The sequence below is a fragment of the Gobio gobio genome (assembly GCF_949357685.1).
Source record: "Gobio gobio genome assembly, chromosome: 8".
NCBI lineage: Eukaryota > Metazoa > Chordata > Actinopteri > Cypriniformes > Gobionidae > Gobio > Gobio gobio.
Window position 1 is genome coordinate 39,355,389 of NC_137114.1, and position 24,032 is coordinate 39,379,420.

Consider the following 24,032-nt stretch of genomic DNA (forward strand, 5'->3'; position numbering starts at 1 on the left):
TTTTTTTTCACTGAAAGGTTCTTTAAGGAACCAAAACATGTTTTTTCTGTGGCGTTGTCCTCCAAAACTCCACTTTTGAAACCTTTATTCAACACCTTTGTACAACATTTTAACCAGCATGGGTGATAATAACCTCTTTATATGGCTTTGGTTTTTATTTATAACAGTGTAAAATAAGCAAAAGCTTAAAAAATGGGAATGAGATTAGGAATGATTATATTTTTTTGGCATTTTAATAGCATATTTAAAAACAATTACACTGAAAATTAGACCAATTTCGATGGTCCACTTTAGACATTCTGCTAACTATAAGTGAAATTGAATTGCCCTAAAGCAGACAAAAACAATATATAATAAAGTTAATGATTATAAATTGTCATATTTTTATATTTAAAAAATATTTTAATATCCTAATATACAAGATTTGAACGTCTTAATCATTTTAATTACATTAATATAAATGTAAATATTAATGTAGGCCTAAAACTCCAGACTATTTTTAAATGTATATTATTTAAAGATTCACGTCTCTGGCCGAATGGACGTAACCGGCGTAAACTAGTGTTTTTCCTTGAATAAATGTAACCATAAAGTGTATTCGCCTATTTTGACTTGATAATACATCACTAAGCATATCATAAAAAGCGTTTTGTTTAAGCAGTTTCTAGGATAGTTGACCATTCTGTAGTGAGAAAGGCCTCAAGAGAAATCCCGGACTTTACTGACATGATAAATTCAATGAAAATAATCCCTTACTTGGCTACATTATAACGCTCGCAGACGTATTACTGTAAATAACTGTAAATAAGCCTGCCCTTCAGATTTCTGCGGGGCTGAGAGGGATTTAAATGTGGCTCCTCCCTCATGAATAGTGGGTGGGGCGTTATATACCTAAACAGATGGGATCCGAGCTTTGTCTCCAGGCTGTCAGTGTTATTCTCGACAGGCGCTGTGAATGTTTCTCGTCGCGCGCATCATCTCGCTTCATCAACGAGCACGAGCGCTGCATTGACAGCCTCGTCGCACAGCATACAGATAGATCGTCGGGTTTAAGCTGTCATCCTGATGTTGGATCGAGCCGTGTTGCTCGAAAGAGGAAGCTGAGAAGGAACAATACCGACGGTTTGGGAGCGCGAGCTTGTGTATGGTTGGTTGGCAAGTGAATATCAGTTTTCATACGCGCTCTTGTCAGCGCCTTTCCGAGCGTTATTGCAGAGGACAACAAACGACGGTTCCTATAGACGCTTAGTGTACAAACCAGCAATGCCGGGGTTCGACTACAAGTTCCTGGAGAAGCCCAAGAGACGCTTTCAGTGTCCTCTGTGTAGCAAAGCAATGAGGGAACCCGTCCAAGTTTCCACATGTGGACACAGATTCTGCGATACCTGTCTTCAGGAATTTCTCAGGTAAGGAAACGCGTCTATTTTGCGCACGTAAGCTATAGGATACACACAACCAACCTTTTAAGCAGCGGAGGGTATTCCAATTAGTTTCGTCAATCGTCATGTCAACACATGGCAGAGAGTCAGTCATATTTGCTGTACAGTTGACATGTTTATTTCTGCCCGTAGGCCTTGAGTTTGATTTGGCAGCCAATGGGATACTGGGGATGTTCTGTATGCAAAATGTCTTGCAAACGAAGTTAGCTGTTGTAGTGTCACGAGACAAATACTGACAGATGGGTGTGTATGGGAGGGAAATGCAACATTAACCGTTTATCAAAAAGGGAATGAAATCCTAATATCAAAAATGTGCCCTGCAACATTATGGAGAGCAAAGCAATTCCAGTAACATTCAGAAAAAACTACTTGTGGAGAAAATATTTTGAATATTTTTCCTTGAGCCTGTCCAGTTGTGGTCTACCTTGGGAGAAAAATATTTACAGACCTGTGTGTGTGTGTGTGTGTGTGTGTGTGTGTGTGTGTGTGTGTGTGTGTATTCAGGCAGTAGAGACCCTCAGCTCTGGCCCTGTCTGTCATTTTGACCCGAGGCACTACAAGGCTCTTTGAGGGGGGGGGGGGGGGGGGGGGGGGGGGGGGCAATCTCACGTGTGGGATTAGGAAGAATCCTTTATTGGAATCAGCATGCTGGAAGACTGGCGGATTGTTCGCTCAGCACTCATTTTTGTTATTTGTAGTTTGTTTGCTAGGTCATGCAGGAAGGAAATAAACATGCGTAAAACAGACATGCTCAAATTTAATAACAAGTCAAAATGAAAAATTCTTTAAGGCATGCAGGCCAACAAAATAACATTGCAGCAGTTTTAGTGTTTGTTAAACATCAGTTTTACTGCTTTCGGTTTCAACTACCAGGACATTCAAAACAAGAACATTTACAGTTAACAGACAGTTATGAAACAGGAGTGCCCTTTAAAGGACTCGTCACTATTAAGTGTATAATGTTATGCAAGTGTCATAAAGTAATTTATTTGCTCAGGGAATGACATGATGACACTGTAAACATGACACACCGAATGATTGACAGCTGAGATGCTCGTTCTTCTCACCTGGGGCATTTTAGTTTTACAGCATTATTCAGGCATAAATAAAAATGAAAAAAATGTTTTTCACCGTACGGAAAGAAGTCTGGGAGAATTAAACGGCAGTATTGGTACTAAATACAAAGTCATTAAACACTTTAGAGTTTAAAAAAAAAAATTCAAAAATTTTGCAATTTAAAATTGCACATTTTATTTAAATACATTTTAAAATGTAATTTATTTCTGTGATGCAAAGCTGAATTTTCAGCATCATTACTCCAGTCTTCAGTGTCACATGATCCTTCAGAAATCATTCTAATATGCTGATTTAGTGCTCAATAAACATTTATTATTATTATTAATTTTGAAAACAGTTGCGCTGCTTAATATTTTGTGCAAACCATGCCAGATTTATCATTTATTTGAAATAGGAATCTTTTATTGCATTGTAAATGTCTTTACTGTCACTTTTGATCAATTTAAAGTGTCTTTGCTGAATAAAAGTATTAATTTCTTTAGAAAATCCCAACTTTTGAACGAGGTGAGTTGTCTGGCTGCCTTACATGGGCCTGCGGGAAGCCAAGCCAGTTGAATAGGATGTTACATTAGTGCAAATAGATGCCGCACACTAAAAGAATATCGCCGTATTTATATTTAGAAAGTTGACAGATTATTGTATCATGCCAACACTGATATCCGGACACCGCAGGGAAACATGAGAGCATGAATTGATTTTTTTGAACATGCATGATCAATTCTACACTGAACAATCGCAACAAAGGCGCAATACCAGTCACAAAGATCTAATCTAGTTTTTCCACATATCCAAACAGGTTTTGTTTCCCTCCTGTCTGCATGTTGTGGAGTATAAACAGAACATGTGCTGATGCTGCGGTGAAAGATAAGAGGTTTCAGGTCAAGTTTGCATCTCGCTCAGATTCCAGTGAATCCAAGGTCCACTATAGACACTCATAGAAACTGAAATGTCATGTACGTTTCTGGATAGGGGGAGGAAGAAGGAAGCACATGATACATTTTGCTTAAGGCTCTGTGTGTTTATGTTTGTTCTATTCTCAGTAAACCTCTTTGCTCTCACGCCTACATAGGAGAAAGATTCTTCTTGAACGTGAAGCTTTGCTCAGTTTTATATTCTTGCTTGAGATGACACAAATAAAAGACGTTTCATGTAAGACTAACTGAAAGCAGACAATGCTTATGAGTCATTGGGTCATTAGTGTGTCACCATGAAGAAATCTGATCTACTTTTCTTTATAAATAACTTTTTTTTTCTTTATCAACGTTTGTCACCAGCTAAAGAGTGACTTTTTAACACTAGTTAAAGTTACAATTAAAGCTACTCGATTAAGCATTTTTTAAAGGGACTAGAGACACAAAATGCAATTGCTAGAATATTCACTATAGAACTTTCAGTAACACTTTATTTTAGAGTTCAACTCTCGCTATTAACTAGTTGCTTATTAGCATGCATATTACTAGGATATTGGCTGTTTATTAGTGTAAAGGCCTGTTCACATGGGACGATTTTTGCACGCGATTTTCGCACGCGTTTATCGCCGACGTTTAACGCCTCGTGACTAAACAAAGGGCACCAATGTGAGTGTGCACACCGACGCGCAAAACGCAGTAAAAACTGGCCGACCAATGAGATCAGAGCTTTTGTTCACGTGCCTGGAGCTGCTGAAGTTATAGTAAAACACGACTTGGTGTCGCTCAAGCACAAAACGGACTTGCCGAGTGTAACCCCTCCTGTTCGAACTGCCCTAGATGAGAGTCGGGCGCTCTAACAAGGAGGCTAAAGGCTGCAACCACTAGCGTCAGTCGCTAGAGCGTCTCTTGAGATCAGAGGAGTGAGGTTTACTCGCACAGCGATTACTAGCTGGCCTCCATTACACTCACCCCCCTAAACCTCACTTCCATCCGGGTCATGGCACCAATGTAACCCCTCCTGTTCGAACTGCCAACTCCAAGTGAGATTCGAACCCGGGTCCGCCGGCATGAGTCAGGCACTCTAACAAGGAGGCTAAAGGCTGCAACCGCTAGCGTCAATCGCTAGAGCGTCTCTTGAGATCAAAGGAGTGATGTTTACTCGCACAGCAACTACTAGCTGGCCTCCGTTACACAAGCACACATTGATACGACGAAGAGGAAGTTAGTATACAAAGAAGAAGATGAGCTGCTAATGCTGCTTGCCAGTTAGCAAAAAGTGTATGAATGTTTTTTGTAAGCACGTAAATACCGTCTCTCTTCTTCTTCTTCTGTGTGACAAGCGAGTGTCAGAAGCGTAAAGTAGCGCAGCACCACCTTGTGTACCGGGAGCGCCATCTACTGAATCTGCACGTTCACTCGCCGCATCGCCAGTGAAAATCGTTTGGGTGTGAACACAGACGCGCCGAAAAACGTCTCGGAAAACGCTGGCGCATAAGCATGCGCACATATTAATGCCTTATTCTTCATGACCATATTCAACGTATCTGTATCCTACCCAATACCTAAACTTAAACGCTACAAAACTACTAACATACTAACTATTAATAAGTAGTAAATTAGGAGTTTTTTGAGGCAATAGTAAATATGTGTTCCCCATAAAGTGTTACTAAACTTTCTCTCCTTGACATGCTACTCATGAATTCATCGTAGGTCTTGAAAGTGAAAGTGAACTTGATTTGAAAGTGAAAAATTCTTTAATTTGAACCTCCACTACACAAGGAATTGATCTAAACCAGTGGTTCACAGCAAGAGGGGGCCTCAGCAAGTATCCAAGGAGGCCTAAAATAAAGCCTGGTGCACACTTTACGATGTATAATAGTATTTTACGATTGAGGCTTGTCAGAATGTACGAACATGATCCCCACTGTAAGCCATGTCACACTGTTTATGACGCATTAAAAAGGATGCACACATGCACGAAAACTCAGTTTTCTGAGTTTCACTGCGAGTGCGAGTTGCATTACAATTTAGGGTGTGTTCACACTTCTAGTTCGATTCGCTTGGTTCGTTTGGCCCGGACCAACCAAAAAAAAACGGAATAGTCCTGGTCCGCTTAGCGTTCACATTGGCATTTTAACACCAAATCTAAAGATACAAAACCTAAAGGCATTTGCGTTCATATTTCAGTCGATTCACACCAGAGTTTGTTCAGAGTATCTTTTCAGCGGTCTTGGTCCGCTTGTTTGGTGCGCACCAGGGTTCAGAGAGCAGCGTTCACACTTATTCAAAAGAACCGGACTAACAGGGCAATTACTCCATATTTAGTTTGAATCAAACCAAACATGCCAAGTGTGAACACGCCCTTAAATGGTGGCTAGCGGACAAAAATAATCTCTAGCATTAATTTTGATCAATCATTTTGAAAAGAAAAATGGAAAAAAACGAAGACTGTGTGTGCAAGTGGTGGTTTGTGGTTGTCTCACTAACTGTGTCATCGGGTTCTGCACTCCTATTGCTTTTTGATTTGATGGGTATCATAGGAGAACTACCAGAATTTTGTCTTAGGTCAAATTTGATTGAAAAAGGTCATTGATTGGCTGTCGGCGAACATGTCAAACTAGTGCTTAGAGACTTCAGATTTTGGCCTAGGATGAGAGGAATCTTTTAGGATTCTCAACAATTGTATCGGACGGCAAAATCGTGGCCAAAATTGTACAGTGTGAACCCGGCTTAAGACAAAACAAGACCAGTATGTGTGGAAAACCTGGATGTAGCTTCATTTTAAATGCGTGATTACTAGACCTGGAAAGGTCATGTCAATTATTAAAGTGCTATAAGAATGAAAAAAATTCAAGTTATGCCAAGCTTTAAAATATTTTATCGGGTAGAAATTGTGAGGGAAACATTGTGAGTAAACATGAACAACTTGAAAAGTCACTGGGTTGAGTCACTCAAAAAGGTTGAGAATCACTGATTTAAACAAAATATTAAAGCATTACTAACTTGTGGAATTAGTTTGAAGTGAATGTTTAAAGCATGAGAATTGTGTTGATCAGAATCACAAACTCAGTAGTGCGTCAGGATAAGTATGTGCTTAGTTGACATTGCGTGATAGCCGTGTATTCTCTTCTTCATTGTTGTGTACAGTACACATTCAAAGTCATTCCATCCGTTATTTCAGTCAGCCTCTGATCAGTTCAGACCTGTCACTTTGGGAAACTTTGCCATATGTTCAAGGATTTACAAGGGTTACGCTCTTGCACAACAAAACCCAGCTATGATTCACTATCTGCTGCATTTAACCATTATCGGAAAAGGGCCTCCAGCTGCTTCAGATTGAGTCTCACGCTACATGTGCACCTATAGACTTGACCCGTAAAACTTGATTCAGCTCTGAATCTGAAAGAATCTCAAATCAAACTCCTTTTTCTTGGACATGCCTCATTCATGGCAACAGGCTTTGACTGTTGGTTATTTGCGTTGTAAATGGAGCGTGTTTCCGCTGAAGAAGGAATGTGTAAGGAAGGTGGTTGTCTCAGAAGACCTAATCAGCGCCGGGAGGGTCAGGAGGGGCCGACCCACAGGGTTTATCACTCCGGCAATCAGCTCAAGTCACATGACCGTGACGATAATGCAGAGTAGATGAACCTTGAACTGAGGGCATTTGGTTCACCGGCATAACACAAAAGAAGTTCTCATAATATGGGCTAACATCTCTGAATGCACATACAAGGGCACCCTTAATGTCTTAAAGCAATGGTTTAGACTAGTTAGACGAGTCAAGTCAAATAAACTCCTGAATGTTTTCATTTGGTGCTTTGTGAGATAACGGTTATTGGTTTGTAGGCTTTTGTTCAAGCTTTAGCTTTGTTTGTTTTGTGTCTGAACTTTTTGTGTGTGTATTCTGCTCACAGTACACATTAGGTGTGTCCCAATCCGCACACTTATGCATTTTTCTGCTGTATTGTACTATAAATAGTACGAGTAGTGTTTTTACACTGAAAATTCCAGTGCGTAAGCGCGTATATCATTTGGGACACAGCTAGTGTTGTCAAAAGTACAGACTTCGGGACCAAGTCGGTACTGAAATGTCAAAAATTTGAGCACTGTTGAGGGGAATCGCAAACACTTCTGATTGGCCATGGACCCTTTTCACAGACTGTGATGAGGTGTTTTAACGGAAAATCCTGCAACGATTTTTGTCTTTTCATTAAAAAAAAAAAACGTATGTACATTTTTAACACTAATACTTTTGTATTTTATTACTTTAGCATCAAATTACAAAAAACAAGTTACCGCTGCTGTGAGGGTGTTTCTAATACAGTCTATGGGAGTGATGGCAAAAATTAATATCTTTCTCTCTTTTGACTGTCGTTATCAATCTCACTCTATTTTTCCCCCTCTTTTTGAAAGTTGTGAAATCACTATTGTGGCGTTTTTCTTTTGCTATTTGAGCAAATGGGCACACAAAAAATAGATTTAATGTATTCTATCATACAGCTATAAGATTTAACCCAACTATGACGACTTCCGCTCTGAGAAACCCGAATAGGTGACACGGGTCTATTGTGACGTGCTCATCGGATAAGTCTGTGATTGGCTACAATGATCAACGCACGGGAGCATTTGAAAGCACGCGGAAGTGTTTGAAAGTGCTTTGATAGCACAAGTAGGCGTCTATCAGCAGACCATTAATGAACGAAATATATTTCTAGGCAGCATTTATTTCAGCACTGTCTGCCATCTTGGATAGATTTTTTTATTCCTTCTCTGCTGTGGATAAACATGATGGTGATTTAGAATTTGGCCATAACAATACCTTTTGTAACAGCCTATGAAGCCTAAATACGTTGTCTAGGTAGGCAGCTCACTAGGTTATAGAACATTTAAGGGCCAGATTTACTAACAGCTTGCGCCAGCGCAAACTCTCTTTTACTAAAGACGCCCAGTGATAAATTAGCCGTGGACAGGGTTATTTTTGCGGCTGACCTTATTGCATATGTATTTGTAGGAGTTTCCCTTTCAGGCACAACATTTATGGAGGGAGAGTGTTTAAATCAATCACGCAAGTGGATTTACAAAGGTTTGCGCTCGTAAATTTACTGGTGTTTGCGCCATTATTTACCGCCCCAAAAAAAGCAAGTCTTAAACGTTAACGGGTAGATTGCGTTGGTCATTATGGAAATGATCCGGCTGCATCTGTTTGCTTTAATTTGCACGTCGTCAGTAGATCATGCGCAGAGCTGTCCACACCCATTGGTGCGTTTATGAAATTGCGCTCTCACGCCAATTTGCCCGGTTTAGTAAATCTGGCCCTAAGAAGTTTTCCATCTACTATTTGCTTCTCTTGCTTCTTCGCAAAACTTCGGTTGGCGCTCTAAGGTCATCCAAAATCCATATTAAAGTGTTAATGAAATCTCCACTTCAGGAGCACTTACTTGTTACAGTAGGGTTTTTTGTTCATATATATTCAGCGGATTTAAATAACATTTTATTCCTAAAAACATGGTGAAAATGATTCTTCTGATATATGGAGACATAATCTGGCATCTTTTTCCTGATATAAAATAAGATATATTCCCAATGTAAAAATCTTTAATATAATATGTCAACAAAATTAAGAATATATTTATCCAATGTTTAGATTTCTGTTCTGGAAATGTATGCAAATTAGTGTGCATTTAATTAGAATTGAATTAGCCTTATATGTAAATTTAAACGTAACATTTCAAGGAAACCTTGTAATATAAAAAAAACATTTTTCTTAATGTGCTACTGTGATTAATCAACTGGGGAAGTATGGTGATGGCTATAAGTTCATATTTTTATCATATTCACCTGTGGTGTCTTGCCTTATATAAAGGAATGTGTGACAAGGCCGCCATTCAGAACCTACTTGTATCCGAAGAAAGTACAAAGGGTGAATATCCTGGTATATGGAGCATACAACCTTAGCTTTTCTATTAAGCTTTAGTTTTCACAGCCTAATTGTCTCAAACAGAATGTCTTTTTTCATAGAGAGTCTGAATAGAGTTCTCTGTGTCTTCTATTGAACTCAAGTCAGTCCTCCTGCGTTCTCTTGAGAGCTGATGGTCTGCAACATGTGCGAACTAAAGCCTCGCAACGGAAGGGTGGCTTTAATCGGGGTAGAACGGGGTAACTGGTGACGGGCAAAGTGGGAAATAAAAGATTGACTTCTTTCCAGCCAGGGCCATCTGTGTGAACAACATCTTTTTTACATTAAAGCTCAAATGAATTGCCCTTTGTCCATTGAGATGCAGAAAGGAGCCTCTTTGGCCTGTCTCAGATAGTGAGAGGTTCTTTGAGGAATGGAAGATTTAGAGGAAGCATTGGTGCCCACTACTGAGAGGAAGCCAGACTGGGTATGACAGCTGGGAGTCTGCATCCTCACCCCCCCCCCCCTTCTCGATTCATGCCATTGAGGCAGATGAATAGTGACTGGGCATCCTCTCTCACTTCCTGCCCGGCCTCATCAAAGACCCTCACATCCTCTCACAGGTGCCACTGGTCATATAAGTCATCCGTACAAGCTCATCTGTTAGCCGGTCCATTACATATAAGATAAGAGACAGGGTGGCAAAAATCTCATGTTGTGTAACCATTCATTTTCACCATGAATCTTGGAAAAATTCATAAATGTCATTATTTTTTGGAGACATGCCACATGACAAATGATCTAATATTTTAACAGACTTATTGACCTTAACACACAGTCTTGAGGTTCTGCTGGGGTTCTCTCTTTGATATAATTTCCTGCTTCGTTTTTTTTTTTATGCTGGTTGCACCACATGATCTTGTCGGACAGTTTCTCAATATTAATGAGTATTGTAGCAGTTTTGTTAAAATATATTTTATTAGAAAATACTATGCCAAACTACTTTTTTCTTAGTTATGATATCAGGAAAGTTGTATAAGCACACTTTTTTGACTTACTGCCATCAATAAATATGAGATTATTCATTCATAAATATCATTAGGTTTTTTGCGAGTCATGCCACATGACATTGTACTGCCAGAACTTACCATGTCTTTTCATAAAAAGGTCAAATTATATGAAATTTTAAGAGAATTGTTAACCATGTCACATGGTCATGAGAGTCTGCAAGGGTGTATTCAAACCATTGTGTGCATGAATTGTATTTTTATTATCTATTATATCATACCCTGTTGTATTTTTTTCTGTATGTTTCTGTATGCTAGTTGCCCCATGTGACTGATTTGGTAGACAAAAGTTTTTCAAATATTAATAAGCATTTCTTTTAAAAATATTTACTAAGAAATAATAAGATTATGCCAAACAACTCAATGTTTTCTTCAATAATTTTTCTTCATTATAATATCAGGACAGTTACAGGACACCATGATATTTTGACTTTATGCCTCCCCTAAAAATATTTTCATATCATTTTCAGGCACAAAATGAATAGTATTTTTAATTCATTTTATTTTTTAATAAATTAATAAATAGGACAGCAGCATCATGCCATTACCCCAACCCTGAAAGAGATCTATATCACGCAGTTGTATGTTTGCTAATACATGGTGTAGAGAAAGTTAGCAACAGCGTAATATTGATTTGTCTTCCTGAAATAAACTGTCAGCGAGTTGCTGCTTCAGAAATTCTAACAAACTGAAACTGCCTCGGGTGCTACACTGTCCATATCCATAAATATGTTTCCGCAACTTCTGCTGAGAGGGAAAAAAAACAACTGGGAATGTTCATTAGCCCTGTCATGTACATTCAGATCAATTCATGTAGATGAAGAAAACAAGAATTACATAAACGCGTCTTTGAAATGACTGTGCGTGGGATGACCCGTGAACCTGTGAAGTTTACCACAATATCTTGGTGAGGAAATACCTTCATATTCTCTTAAAAATATATATTGCATTGCTACAGAAGAACTTTTTTGGTTCCCTAAAGAACCTTTCAGTGAACGGTTCTTAAAAGAACCATTTTTTAATGTAAAGAAAATAAACTTTTCCCACTTTTTTGTAATGGAAAGATTCCATGGATGTTACAGTTTCTTCATGGAACCACTGATGCCAATAAAGAACCTTTATTTTTAAGCGTCTACATTGTTTTCTCAGCTGCAAGTCTTTGTTTTGGTGTGAATGAACTGAGATCAGGTCTTGGCTGAGTGATGTCATAGGCTTTAGGGAGGTGGTTATGAGTGTTGTGGACCTCAGCTCCAGCTGTAAACGGGACATTCTGGAGTAAAATGTCTCCATCCCTTCCACACAGCTGCAAGCTGGCGTGGGGTTGAGGCTGTTATTGAGAAGCTCTACGATGCATTTCATCTAAATGTTTTGCATCAGCGCTTCTTTGGTTTGAAGTGCCGTAAGGGTTCTGTGTTAATTATCATGGTAGAGGGTGTTATTAGGAGCTAAAGGAGGTTCAATGAGGGCGACACAAAAAGTGGGCGAGCTCTTAACATTCCTGACTGGATTTTCTGCCCCATTCAGATGTCCATCGTCTGCGAGCGCATAGACAACATTCCTTTGTGAAAACCCGTGGTGCTTGACGACCTGGGACGCTCGGTGATATTAGCGAGGGGTAATAAGTGCATAGAAGGGTTCGTGGGGATCCAGGACTTGCCCGGGCATGCTTAAATTTAAAGAGAAATCAAATAATCATACCTTTTACTCCCCTTGAGTGCAGATACGCAGGGAACTATTTCAGTTATGCTGTACATCAGTTTGTCACTCACGCCTTACATGCTGAGGCCAGGTCGCTTTAACCTAGAACTGCCAGAAGCTGGCAGGCTTCAAACAATAGCTAATTTGTGATACTTGCTAAGACAAACATCACTATTGCTATTGCTTATACTTGGGGAATGCACAGATCCCTAACACTAAGTAGGGGGATTTCAGGGGGATTAGGTTACTACTTTTTTGACACTGCCAATCACCCTGAATTCACCTTATTACTATGCAACCTGATCTCACAGAATTCCGTGAAATGAACACGGGTCCCTTAACTCAAAATCCGCGGCAGTTTCACGGAATCGCCGAAAATTCCGTGACGGGTCCACGGAAGTGATTCCTATATAAGTCAATGACCGTAAACAGACGTGTTGGGCATGGTTATCGTCATGAAACTATGATTTTTGCCATTATGACATGGAGTGTGATTCTCGATTTAATCAGCCAGCATAATTTTATTTATTTTTACTGTATTTAGACACATTTTGAACACGTAACCCAATCCCTTCCCTAAACCTACCCATTTGTGTATTATAAAAAACAGGATATAACAGGCAGATACGACTGCAGGCACAATTTATTCCAAAAGTACAAAAATTCCAAGTGTTCCGAGGCCAAACGATTAATTTGTGTGAAGAAAATCCCCAAAAGCGATCAGCAGCGTCGAGTCCATCCGCCAAAGATCAAAAATACATTTCAAATTTGCCGCCGGGAGAAACGTTACGTCAGCTTTGACAGCATTGGCTGTCGTATGTCTCGTGACCAATTGCGTCATTACGTCAGCTTCGATTGTAAAATGGCATTGGCTCTCGTGTGTGTCTCGTGACAGATTGCGTCATGCTGAAGAGTCGTGTGTATTATTTGAATCAGATATGAATGAGTGCGTTTACGGAGCGGCGGGATCATCATTTTAGCGAATAAAACATTAAGATCAACTCTGTTCTTTACATGAAGACATCGTGTGACTTCAAAAGACTTGGAATGCAACATGAGTTAATACTTTTATACTGTTTTTGGTCAGTTTTTGCAATAAATACCTGTGACTGTACTTGTATTTGCCTGTTATGTGTTTTATATTGTTGAGAGTGGGTAGGTTTAGGGTAGGAGTGGAGTTAGTTGCTCCAAAATATATAAGTAGCTTATAAATATTCATAAAATCATGTCTGTTTTTTACTGTCATTGACTTGCATAGGAATCACTTCCGTGGTCCCATCACGGAATTTTCGGCTATTCCGTGAAACTGCCACGGATTTTGAGTTAAGGGACCCGTGTTCATTTCACGGAATTCTGTGAGATCAGGTTGCACTATGACATGGGTGTGACTGATACATCAAATTGTGTGGCTTGTTGAGAAAAGGTGTGCTGTAGACTAGATGATGAAATGCATTGAAGGAGGGATCTGAGATATCTAGAATATTGTAGAAACTTGACGGTGGGCTCGTTTGACTTGGCAACTAGGGCTGTCACGATTATGAAATTTGGCTGACGATTAATTGGCCAATAAATAATTGCGATTATGATGATTAATTGTCTGTTTTAGGGCTTTGGCGATTGATTGCCTGTTTTAGGGCTTTGTCGATTAATTGTCATACAAATTGTTGTGATTATTTAATTGAATCCCTTGTAAGTTGTCACTTGCAATAACACATTAATACACTTAAAGCCTTTAAATATTAAAGTAATTTAATCAATGAAAAATATGTATCTTTCAGAAATGTGTACATTTAAAGAAACAAAGTAAATGTATATGAAAGTATAAATAATAGAAACAATCACCATAAAGTTACCATAACACAAAAAGGACTGTCAATATCTCATTCCAAACTAAAGTAAAATATAAATATATTTTACAAATTTGAAAATTCTTTAAATAACAGAAACAATGAATCACAAATATAAACTATGACCATAACAGAACAGGCCATAAAAATCAAATTCTGAAATAAAAACAATCATGCTCTTTAATGGCTTGGTAGATTACGGGAAAGAAACACTAGCATGTTGACTTTTTCTGGCTTACTGGGGTGACAATGTTGCCAGCTGTACTGAACATTCTTTCAGAAGCAGTACTTGTTGCACATATGCACATGTAGGCTACTTTCTCGCCAACTTGGAAATTAAAGGAAACCTATGACACGCCAATTCGCTATGCCATTTTGGAGTGCTATCAAGACGCATAATCGCTTTTTAGCGTGTTTATCAACGCCGTTTCATTCTATCCCCCTACACTGCCCCTACCCATCACACACACACACACACACACACACACACACACACACACACACACACACACACACACACACACACACACACACACACACTGCCCCTAAACCTACCCATCACAAGAAACATTCTGCATTTTTACATTTAAAAAAAAAAACATAATTTAGTATGTTTATAAATCCATTTACATTCACGCGGAATCACACGGCGTAGAAATACACGCGGAGATTATGGTTCGTTTCGGCGTACACATACAAGCGTAATCACACTGCGTGCGTAGACATACACGCGGAGATGATGGTTCGTTTCGGCGTACACATACACGCGGAATCACACGGCGTAGACATACACGCGGATAGCTCAAAATGCGTACAGATAACACGCCATTTGGCTTTAGAAAGTGGCGTGTATGTTTAAGCAAAGTCATGATGTCATGTTGATTGGCGTTGTCGTTTTCGGCTTTGAAACTAAATCCATCTTTGTTGAATAACTGGGCTGCTCTAACTCAGGATGGAGAAATCAACAGGGCAATATAATTTGAACGTAATGCTCAGCGTAATGAATTCAGAGGGAGACCGGTAGAAGTAGAGTGCTGCAGGTACGTCGTTCATGAACAAATGATTCTTTAATATGACTCGGGACTACCGAGTTGTCTCAGAGAGTGATCCGTTCATTTTGTTGGCCGCGCGTGTGCGCAAAATCCCATAGGTTCTGTACATGAAATAGAAAATATTAGTTCATCCCTCGAGTCTCGAGTTCGGGTTTGAGTCTTTCGTTCTTCCTGTAAGTCCTATAGTAGTAGACTATGCTGTCAGAACCGGAAAGAGAAATGATTCGTTCATCTTTCGAGGTTCAGGTTCCGCCGGGTCCGAGTCTTTCGTTCTTCCTGTTATGCTGAAATGACTCAAATTTTTTTTTTTTTCATTTTGCTGAACGAGATTCAAAGATCCGAGTCTGTAAAATGATCCGAACTTCCCGCTACTAACTACAGGGCCCCCTTGTGTCTTCTAATAGTGGGCAATAATAACGATCACCTGTAATAACCGCGATTAGACCAATTAATCGCGATCAAACGATTATTTTATAATCGTGACAGGTCTATTGGCAACTACCCATAAATCCCTAGAAACCACATAGAAATGGTCTAAAATGCATCCAAAATACCTTAGCAATGCCCTGGCAAATATTCCCTGTTGGCAAAACATTTTGAATCCAGGCTAAACTGGTTTGCTGGTCTTAACTGGTCTCCTAGCCGGGTCTGGCTGGGTTTAGATGGATTTTTGGCATGTTTCAGTTGGCCCAGACTGAAGACCACTTTGACCAAGTTGACTAAGCAGGGTAGAGAGGGATTTTTTTCTGGTAACACTTTATCTTAAGGTGTCGTAGTTACTACATGTACTTACAATAGTTATAACATTAAATTATGCATAATTACAAGTAAATAACCCTAGACTAAACTCTGACCATAACTCTATAGTAAGTACATGTACGCTCTAAAAATGCTGGGTTGTTTCAACACAAATTTGGGTCAAATATGGACAAACCCAGCCATTGGGTTACATTTTTTAAATTAAATTTTTAACTCAACAGTTGGGTCTGTCTAGACTGGGTAAACCCAGCCCGATCCGGCAGCGATTTGATTTTGGGCTGGATTTTCAGGCTGGGAACCATTTTTCTATCCTGCTTCCGTTACAAATCTGCAGGGACCAATCACAAACCGGCTTATCCACCTGGCGCCCTATTGGCGGGTTTAACACGATGACAGATACAGAAGCGATGGATCGTTGGTCTGATTGGTTGAAGGACTATCCAATTTCGTACAGAGTCATTTGAACTCGCCAGACTAATGTTCAATCTTAAAAGATTGAGCTTGGTCTCGTGATATCCAGACATTGGTCTGTCCATATTTGACTCAAAATTGGGTTAAAACAACCCAGCATTTTTTAGAGTGTAGTTAATTAATATTACTCACTACTTATTTGAGCAAATACATTGTAACAATGTCACCTTAAAAATAAAGTAACCTTTTTTTTTTTTTGGTCTTTACAATGAAAGTCAGTGTTGTTTTGCACCAGTGTTGTTATTGTATTAGATGATTATATGAAAACTGAAAATATAAAAATAAAAGCTATTTTAAAAAATAATAATAAATACTCTAATAGTACAGTCAGTAGTTATATAAATAATACTAAAATAACACTTTTCGGAGTCCCTTGGCTTACATTTGTATGGACGAAAACAGAATTTTCATTTTTTGCGGTGAACTATTAATTTAGACCAGCTTAAACCATGTAAGACCAGCTAACTATCTTAGGCTGGTTTAAGCAGGTTTTTTTTCAGCAGGGCTTTCAACAATGAAAAGATCTAGTTTTAAAGGAACACGCCAACTTTTTGGGACTTTAGCTTATTCACCACATACCATTCTCATCTCCGTGCATGCCATAACGCACCCACAGCTAGCCTAGCGTAGCACAAAGACTGGAAGTAAATGGCTCCAGCTAGCCTACTACACAATAAGTGACAAAATAACGCCAACATTTTCCTATTTACATGTTGTGATGTGTATAGTTACATCGTGCACTAAGACCGACGGAAAATGAAAAAGTTGTGATTTTCTAGGCCGATATGGCTAGGAACTATACTCTCATTCCTGCGTAATAATCAAGGAACTTTGCTGCCGTACCTTGGGTTCAACAGGTGCAATGATATTACACAGTGCCTGAAAATAGTCCCCAGCACGCTCTCTGTGCAAGCAGGTTGTCACGTTGGTTATGTTGACGGAAGTTAGCCTATTTTCAGGCGCTATGTATGGACTTATCTAACTCTGTGGGATATGGTGAATAAGCTAAAGTCCCAAAAAGTCGGTGTGTTCCTTTAAGCAGATTGTACATTCTACATCTTGTTTCACATGTACAAATCTATTTTAAGATCAATTTAGTTCTTTTATATGTATTTTACATGTGAATAATTCAGTGAAATGCTTTGTGGAATGTCCCCGCGGTCGAAGGTCATCCAGATGCATTTAGTTTCTCTCGGCTGAATTATTCTGTGCTAATGTAAACCTCTAAATCCCAGTCGCATCCTGTTCCACGCACGCAGCTTGTGTGTTTTTCATTTTGCCATAACTCCATCATTCCTTATCCAACATGTAACATGATTTAATCAAAAACGAATGCATTTGCCTGGGCTCTGAATGGGGGCTCAGACAGCTGAGAGACCACTGGTGTGAGAATACTATCTGTTGTGTGGCTGACAGGCAGGCATGTGAAGAATCTGCTGGTGAGGGGAGCAGCTGGGGTGGCCTGATCTTGAGGAAGGAGGTGTCTCTCGCTCCGAGGGCACCTGTCTCAGTGAAAGGCTCTCTTATAGAGCGCAACAGGTGTTGGCAGAGCTCTTCGGTTAAAGCGGACACTCATTCGCTGTTATTGACTGTCAATTCCGGAGGCCGGCCGGATTGAAGGTCACAGCCATTGGTTCCCCTTCGTGAAAGAGGCTCTGTGATCGCTTCCTTCCTGCCCTACCCTGCGAAGATCCGCTCTATATAACAGCTCAAAGACGCCCTTTCAGTTCCGTTACCCTCATCTCGCTCCCCTGGCTTACTCTCAAATGTGTCAGCGCGACACAAACTCGCGCTCCCACATCCTAACCCGGCTCAAAAGTGACACTGATCCTATGAAAGAGGATGGAGAACCACTTCCTCATCTTCAAGGCCAGGCCGCGTTGGCCGTTCTTTCAACTGGAGATGAGAGAGATGTTAAAGAGCTTCCTGTTTGGACTCATTTTTGGAGAATTGCATGTCCTTTCATCTATTTTTTTTGTTTTTTGAAAGAACCAACAATGGTAATTTGATGGTGTAGACATCTTTATTTTCATTCATTATTATAAAAATAAACGTTTCAAAAAATGGGATTTATTTAACACAACTCAATACTTGATTCTGACTGATCAATCACATAATTTTGTGGTAAAATATTGTTGCATAATGGCCGTTGTATAACCGTATAATGACCGTCCCACACAACCAATATTCTACATAGTTTTGCTAGTATCATGTCTTGCATATCACTTTCTTGCATAATATAATTTAAACTCAAATCAATATTTGTTTGTTTGTTTGTTTGTTTGTTTGTTTGTTTGTTTGTTTGTTTGTTTGTTTGTTTTATTTCAGTTGTCAGTTAATTTATTTTTTCAATACGCTATTTATTTTATTTATTATATTGTTGTATTTTCAAAGATTTATTGAAATTATACCATGTGACAGTCTGAAATTACCTTGTCATATCTTTTCTGGTATATTATTTTGTTGTCACATGTTAAAATATAATATAATATAACAATAGTTAATGATTATAAAGTGTCATATTTTAATATTTAAAAATATTTTACTATTCTAATAAATACATTTTTAATGTCTTAATCGTTTTAATTATATTAATATGAATTTTAATATGAATTTAAAACTCCTGACTATTGTAAAATATATATCATGTAATAAAAAAGATTATTTAAATATAAATATTTAAATATTTAAAATCTGGTGACTGTGGGGGCCATTTTAGTACAGTGAACTCATTGTCATGTTCAAGAAACCAATTTGAAATGATTGGAGCTTTGTGACATGGTGCATTATCCTGCTGGAAGTAGCCATCAGAGGATGGGGACACACGGTGGTCATAAAGGGATGGACATGGTCAGAAACAATGCTCAGGTAGGCCGTGGCATTTAAACAATGCCCAATTGGCACTAAGGGGCCTAAAGTTTGCCAAGAAAACATCCCTCACACCATTAAACCACCACCACCACCAGCCTGCACAGTGGTAACAAGGCATGATGGATCCATGTTCTCATTCTGTTTACGCTGTTGACTCTACCATCTGAATGTCTCAACAGAAATCGAGACCAGGCAACATTTTTCCAGTCTTCAACTGTCCAATTTTGGTGAGCTTGTGCAAATTGTAGCCTCTTTTTCCTATTTGTAGTGAAGATGAGTGGTACCCGGTGGGGTCTTCTGCTGTTGTAGCCCATCCGCCTCAAGGTTGTGCGTGTTGTGGCTTCACAAATGCTTTGCTGCATACCTCGGTTGTAACGAGTGGTTATTTCAGTCAAAGTTGCTCTTCTATCAGCTTGAATCAGTCGGCCCATTCTCCTCTGACCTCTAGCATCAACAAGGCATTTTCGCCCACAGGACTGCCGCATACTGGATGTTTTTCCCTTCACACCATTCTTTGTAAATCCTAGAAATGGTTGTGCGTGAAAATCCCAGTAACTGAGCAGATTGTGAAATACTCAGACCGGCCCGTCTGGCACCAACAACCAAGCCACCCTCAAAATTGCTTAAATCACCTTTCTTTCCCATTCTGACATTCAGTTTGGAGTTCAGGAGATTGTCTTGACCAGGACCACAGCCCTAAATGTATGTATGTATGTATGTATGTATGTATGTATGTATGTATGTATGTATGTATGTATGTATGTATGTATGTATGTATGTATGTATGTATGTATGTATGTATGTATGTATGTATGTATGTATGTATGTATGTATGTATGTACGTGTATACTATGTATGTATGTACGTATGTACGTATGTATGTACGTATGTATGTACGTATGTACGTATGTACGTATGTATGTACGTATGTATGTATGTATGTATGTATGCATGTATGTATGTATGTATGTATGTATGTATGTATGTATGTATGTGTATACTATGTATGTATGTATGTGTATACTATGTATGTATGTATGTATGTATGTGTATACTATGTATGTATGTATGTATGTATGTATGTATGTATGTGTATACTATGTATGTATGTATGTATGTATGTATGTATGTATGTGTATACTATGTATGTATGTATGTATGTATGTATGTATGTATGTATGTATGTATGTATGTATGTATGTATGTATGTATGTATGTATGTATGTATGTATGTATGTATGTATGTATGTGTATACTATGTATGTATGTATGTATGTATGTATGTATGTATGTATGTATGTGTATACTATGTATGTATGTATGTATGTATGTATGTATGTGTATACTATGTATGTATGTACGTATGTATGTATGTATGTACGTTTGTATGTACATGTATACTATGTATGTTATGTATGTACGTATGTATGTATGTGTATGTATGTTTATACTATGTATCTATGTATGCATGTACTACGCACGTATGTGTATACTATGTATGTTGTACATGTGTATGTATGTATGTAAATACATTGGTCCAGGCACAAAAAAAAGTGTTGTGTCATTGACTCTTATATATGTGCAAAAAGAACAGCAGAGCCTATGTGAGAGAGAAAACGAGAGGATTGTGTTTCCGCTCCATGTGAGGGTACACTGCCTGTGCTGTGGGATGATGGCGAGCACAGGAGTTCTAGCATGTTCTTATCAGCTACATGAGTGCACATCTAGCTTCCTAACAGACTCCCTTACACACACGCGCACACACACACACACCTCTCTCTCCGGCATTAAGAGCCTCACCTTCACCCCGTTACCATGGCCACTGAAGTTCCGGGCCTAGCCAATCGGTGGCACCGCTGACAAGTGAGGCGCACACACACAGCATCCCTGATGAGGTGCTGACGAGCCGCCCTTTCTGCTTTCTCTGACGGTCTCCCTTTAATCAATGAACTCAAAGAGAAATCGCATTATAATTACATAATCCTCCTACATAGGGACACACTGGGTTTAACATTGGTTTTAAAACTTTTTGAAGTCAGGAACTCCGGAGACAGGCAGAGTACACTCGGGTGGTGTTGTCTCGGGACGCTGGAGGTGACTCATGGTGTGTTAGGTGCGTAGTTTGTTTCCACCAGCATGTGGTGACTCAGACAGCCGATAACGAGGGTGAATTCTGTTGCTTTCACATAGCGTTTCACTCACTTTCCAGTTACTTTTACCTCGTTGACTCAACCGCATTATGAACTTTAATGCAGCACGACGCTGTCCGTATCTGTATAGCCGCAAGTGTATATTCTCACCCACTCTTTCAGAACGGTTCTTGGTCACATGAGGAAATAGATGGTATAATTAGACGGTGGAACTGTGCTATTGGGGTGTGGTGGAGGTTTTCCCTGGAGCGTCTATGGAGTTGAGCTAAATCAAGCCTCCCACACAACACGTACATTCATTTTTGTTCTTTCAGCACCTGGTACTGTACACCGTCTCATGCAGACGCACAATACAGAGCTCTGTCAGTCTGGCGTGTCACGCTCAAGTCTTGCCTAATAGATAATAGATAATTTGGAGTTTTCAAGCCATCTTTTGTGAGGCTCAATACCACTGGACTCACTGACAAGAAGCTTTTGTGTTGATGCTTAATACATTCACTCACTGGATGACAAGGAAGCTGTTTGTTTTTTATTCACTCTCTAAATGAGGGAAAACACAGCATTATGAAGAGCTGATGATAAGTGGAGTATGTATGGTGAAAATAGATTCTGGGCTCATGGGTATACAAAAAATCACATGACATGATTTTTTTTAGTTCACTCATAAAGGGGTTACATTTAAGTTAACAAGTTAAGCCGTTATCACTGATTTTTTTATTTTTGCCTCTTACGCAGTAACAGGATATTACTGGAAAGATATATTGAGAATGGGAAATAAATAAATAGGCCTAAATAAAGGGACTAATGGTACTAAAGGACCGTTCTTTGGCTGAGATGTTAAACAGAGGTCCTGACTCTCTGTGGTCATTAAAAATCCCAGGATTTCCTTCGATAAAGAGTAGGGGTGTAACCCCGGCACCCTGGCCAAATTTTCCCTCTTGGCCCCTGTCCATCATGGTCTCCTAATCATCCCCATATATATATATATATATATATAAGCCAATCGTATAGTATGTATTTTTATATATATATACATACTATACGATTGGCTTCATCACTCTGTCTCCTCTCCTCTCAGTTTCCCCCCTTCCATATGTAAAGCGCTTTGAGTGCCTAGAAAATTGCTATATAAATGTAACAAGTTATTAATTATTGAAGAGATAAATAGATAAATGGGCTATTAAAATAAATTAATGGATTGTATAAATAATCTGACAAATAAATCTAAATAAATAAACAAACGGATTAAACAAAAATAAATGGATTATTGAAATAAATACATTTAAATATACAGGATACAAATAAATAAATATTTTATTAAAAATAAATAAATAAAGGGACTACTGAAGAAAAAAAAGAGAAATGGACTATTTAAATAGATAAATAAATAAATAATGTAATGGATTGTATAAATAAATGGAAAATAAATAAAAGGATTATTGAAATAAATAAATTAAATATACAGGCTTTGAAAAAATAAACAGATCAATATATTATAAAAATGAATAGATAAATAAATAATTTAATGGACTATGTAAATACAAGAAATAAATGGAGAAATAAATAAATTGAATATACAGGCGTTGAAAAAATAAACAGATAAATATATTATGAAAATGAATAGATAAATAAATAATTTAATGGACTATATAAATACAAGAAATAAATGGAGAAATAAATAAATGAATGGGGTTATTGAAATATATAAATAAATATATATATATATATATATATATATATATATATATGTATATATATATACATATATATATATATATATATATATATATATATATATATACATATATATATATGTGTGTGTGTGTGTGTGTGTGTGTGTGTGTGTGTGTGTGTGTGTGTGTGTGTGTGTGTGTGTGTGTGTGTGTGTGTGTGTGTGTGTGTGTGTGTGTGTGTGTGTGTGTGTGTGTGTGTGTGTGTGTGTGTGTGTGTGTGTGTGTGTGGACTTTTTAAATACATTTAAATGGACTAAATAAACAAATGGGTTACTGAAATAAATTAATAAATCAATAAAAATATGTGTGATGTGTAAGACATGAAACTAATGCAGTTATTGGAAATCAGTTGCCTGGTGCAAAGGTCAACTATACAGTTTAGTGGTCATTATGCAACAATATTTGACCACAGAATGATGTGACTGACCAGTCAGAATCAAGTATTTTAGAGAGGAGAGAAAAGTCTGTCTTTTGCAGGCTAATGACAGACATTTCTGCCTGATAAATGTTTGTTGGCCGGGATTATCTGTCCCGTTCCACCTGCTGTCATGGTAGAACAGCGCATGACATTCAGGAAGGTAATCCACCCATCCTCAGTCACCAGCGCTAAGGATTAGCATGCAGCTAATTTTCCTCTAGCGAAGCCCGAGGTTGTGGATCCTGTTTTGTGTCCCCCAAGTCGTTTTTCATTTTTCAGTACAGAAGCCAGCCTGGAGTGTGAGGCGATGGTAAGATAATGGAAACTGTGTCAAATCTCATTACTTATGTTTTATGGTACGCACAATATTTTAAAGTGCTGCTTCACTGTAGACTAAAAGGAATCGATCAGGAACAAACATGCAGATATTTGATATATGAAACTGGTGTCTCTATAAGATCATATGTCCAATTGCATTAGCTCCTTTATCTTTTGGACCCGACAACAAAGTCGAGAACATTAAGAGCTGCCCACAAGCTTCATATCTTACATCCAGAGCTCTGAACTTGGCTCTCAAACTTACTTTTCTTCCAAAATAAACCCTTTGAATTTATCAAGCTGCTGTGAGATTATCCAACAGACA

The 24,032-nt window shown here is 38.5% G+C and overlaps 1 protein-coding gene across 1 annotated transcript in view; it reads left to right on the forward strand.

The window, feature by feature from the left end:
* The first annotated feature begins 889 nt into the window (after positions 1–889).
* traf4a (tnf receptor-associated factor 4a) overlaps positions 890–24,032 on the forward strand; it is a 54,080-nt gene continuing 30,937 nt past the window's right edge. The window contains exon 1 of the mRNA XM_079823576.1: positions 890–1,406. Within this exon, the coding sequence (XP_079679702.1) occupies positions 1,264–1,406 (143 nt within the window). The 5' untranslated portion in view covers positions 890–1,263. The remainder of the gene's footprint in view (positions 1,407–24,032) is intronic.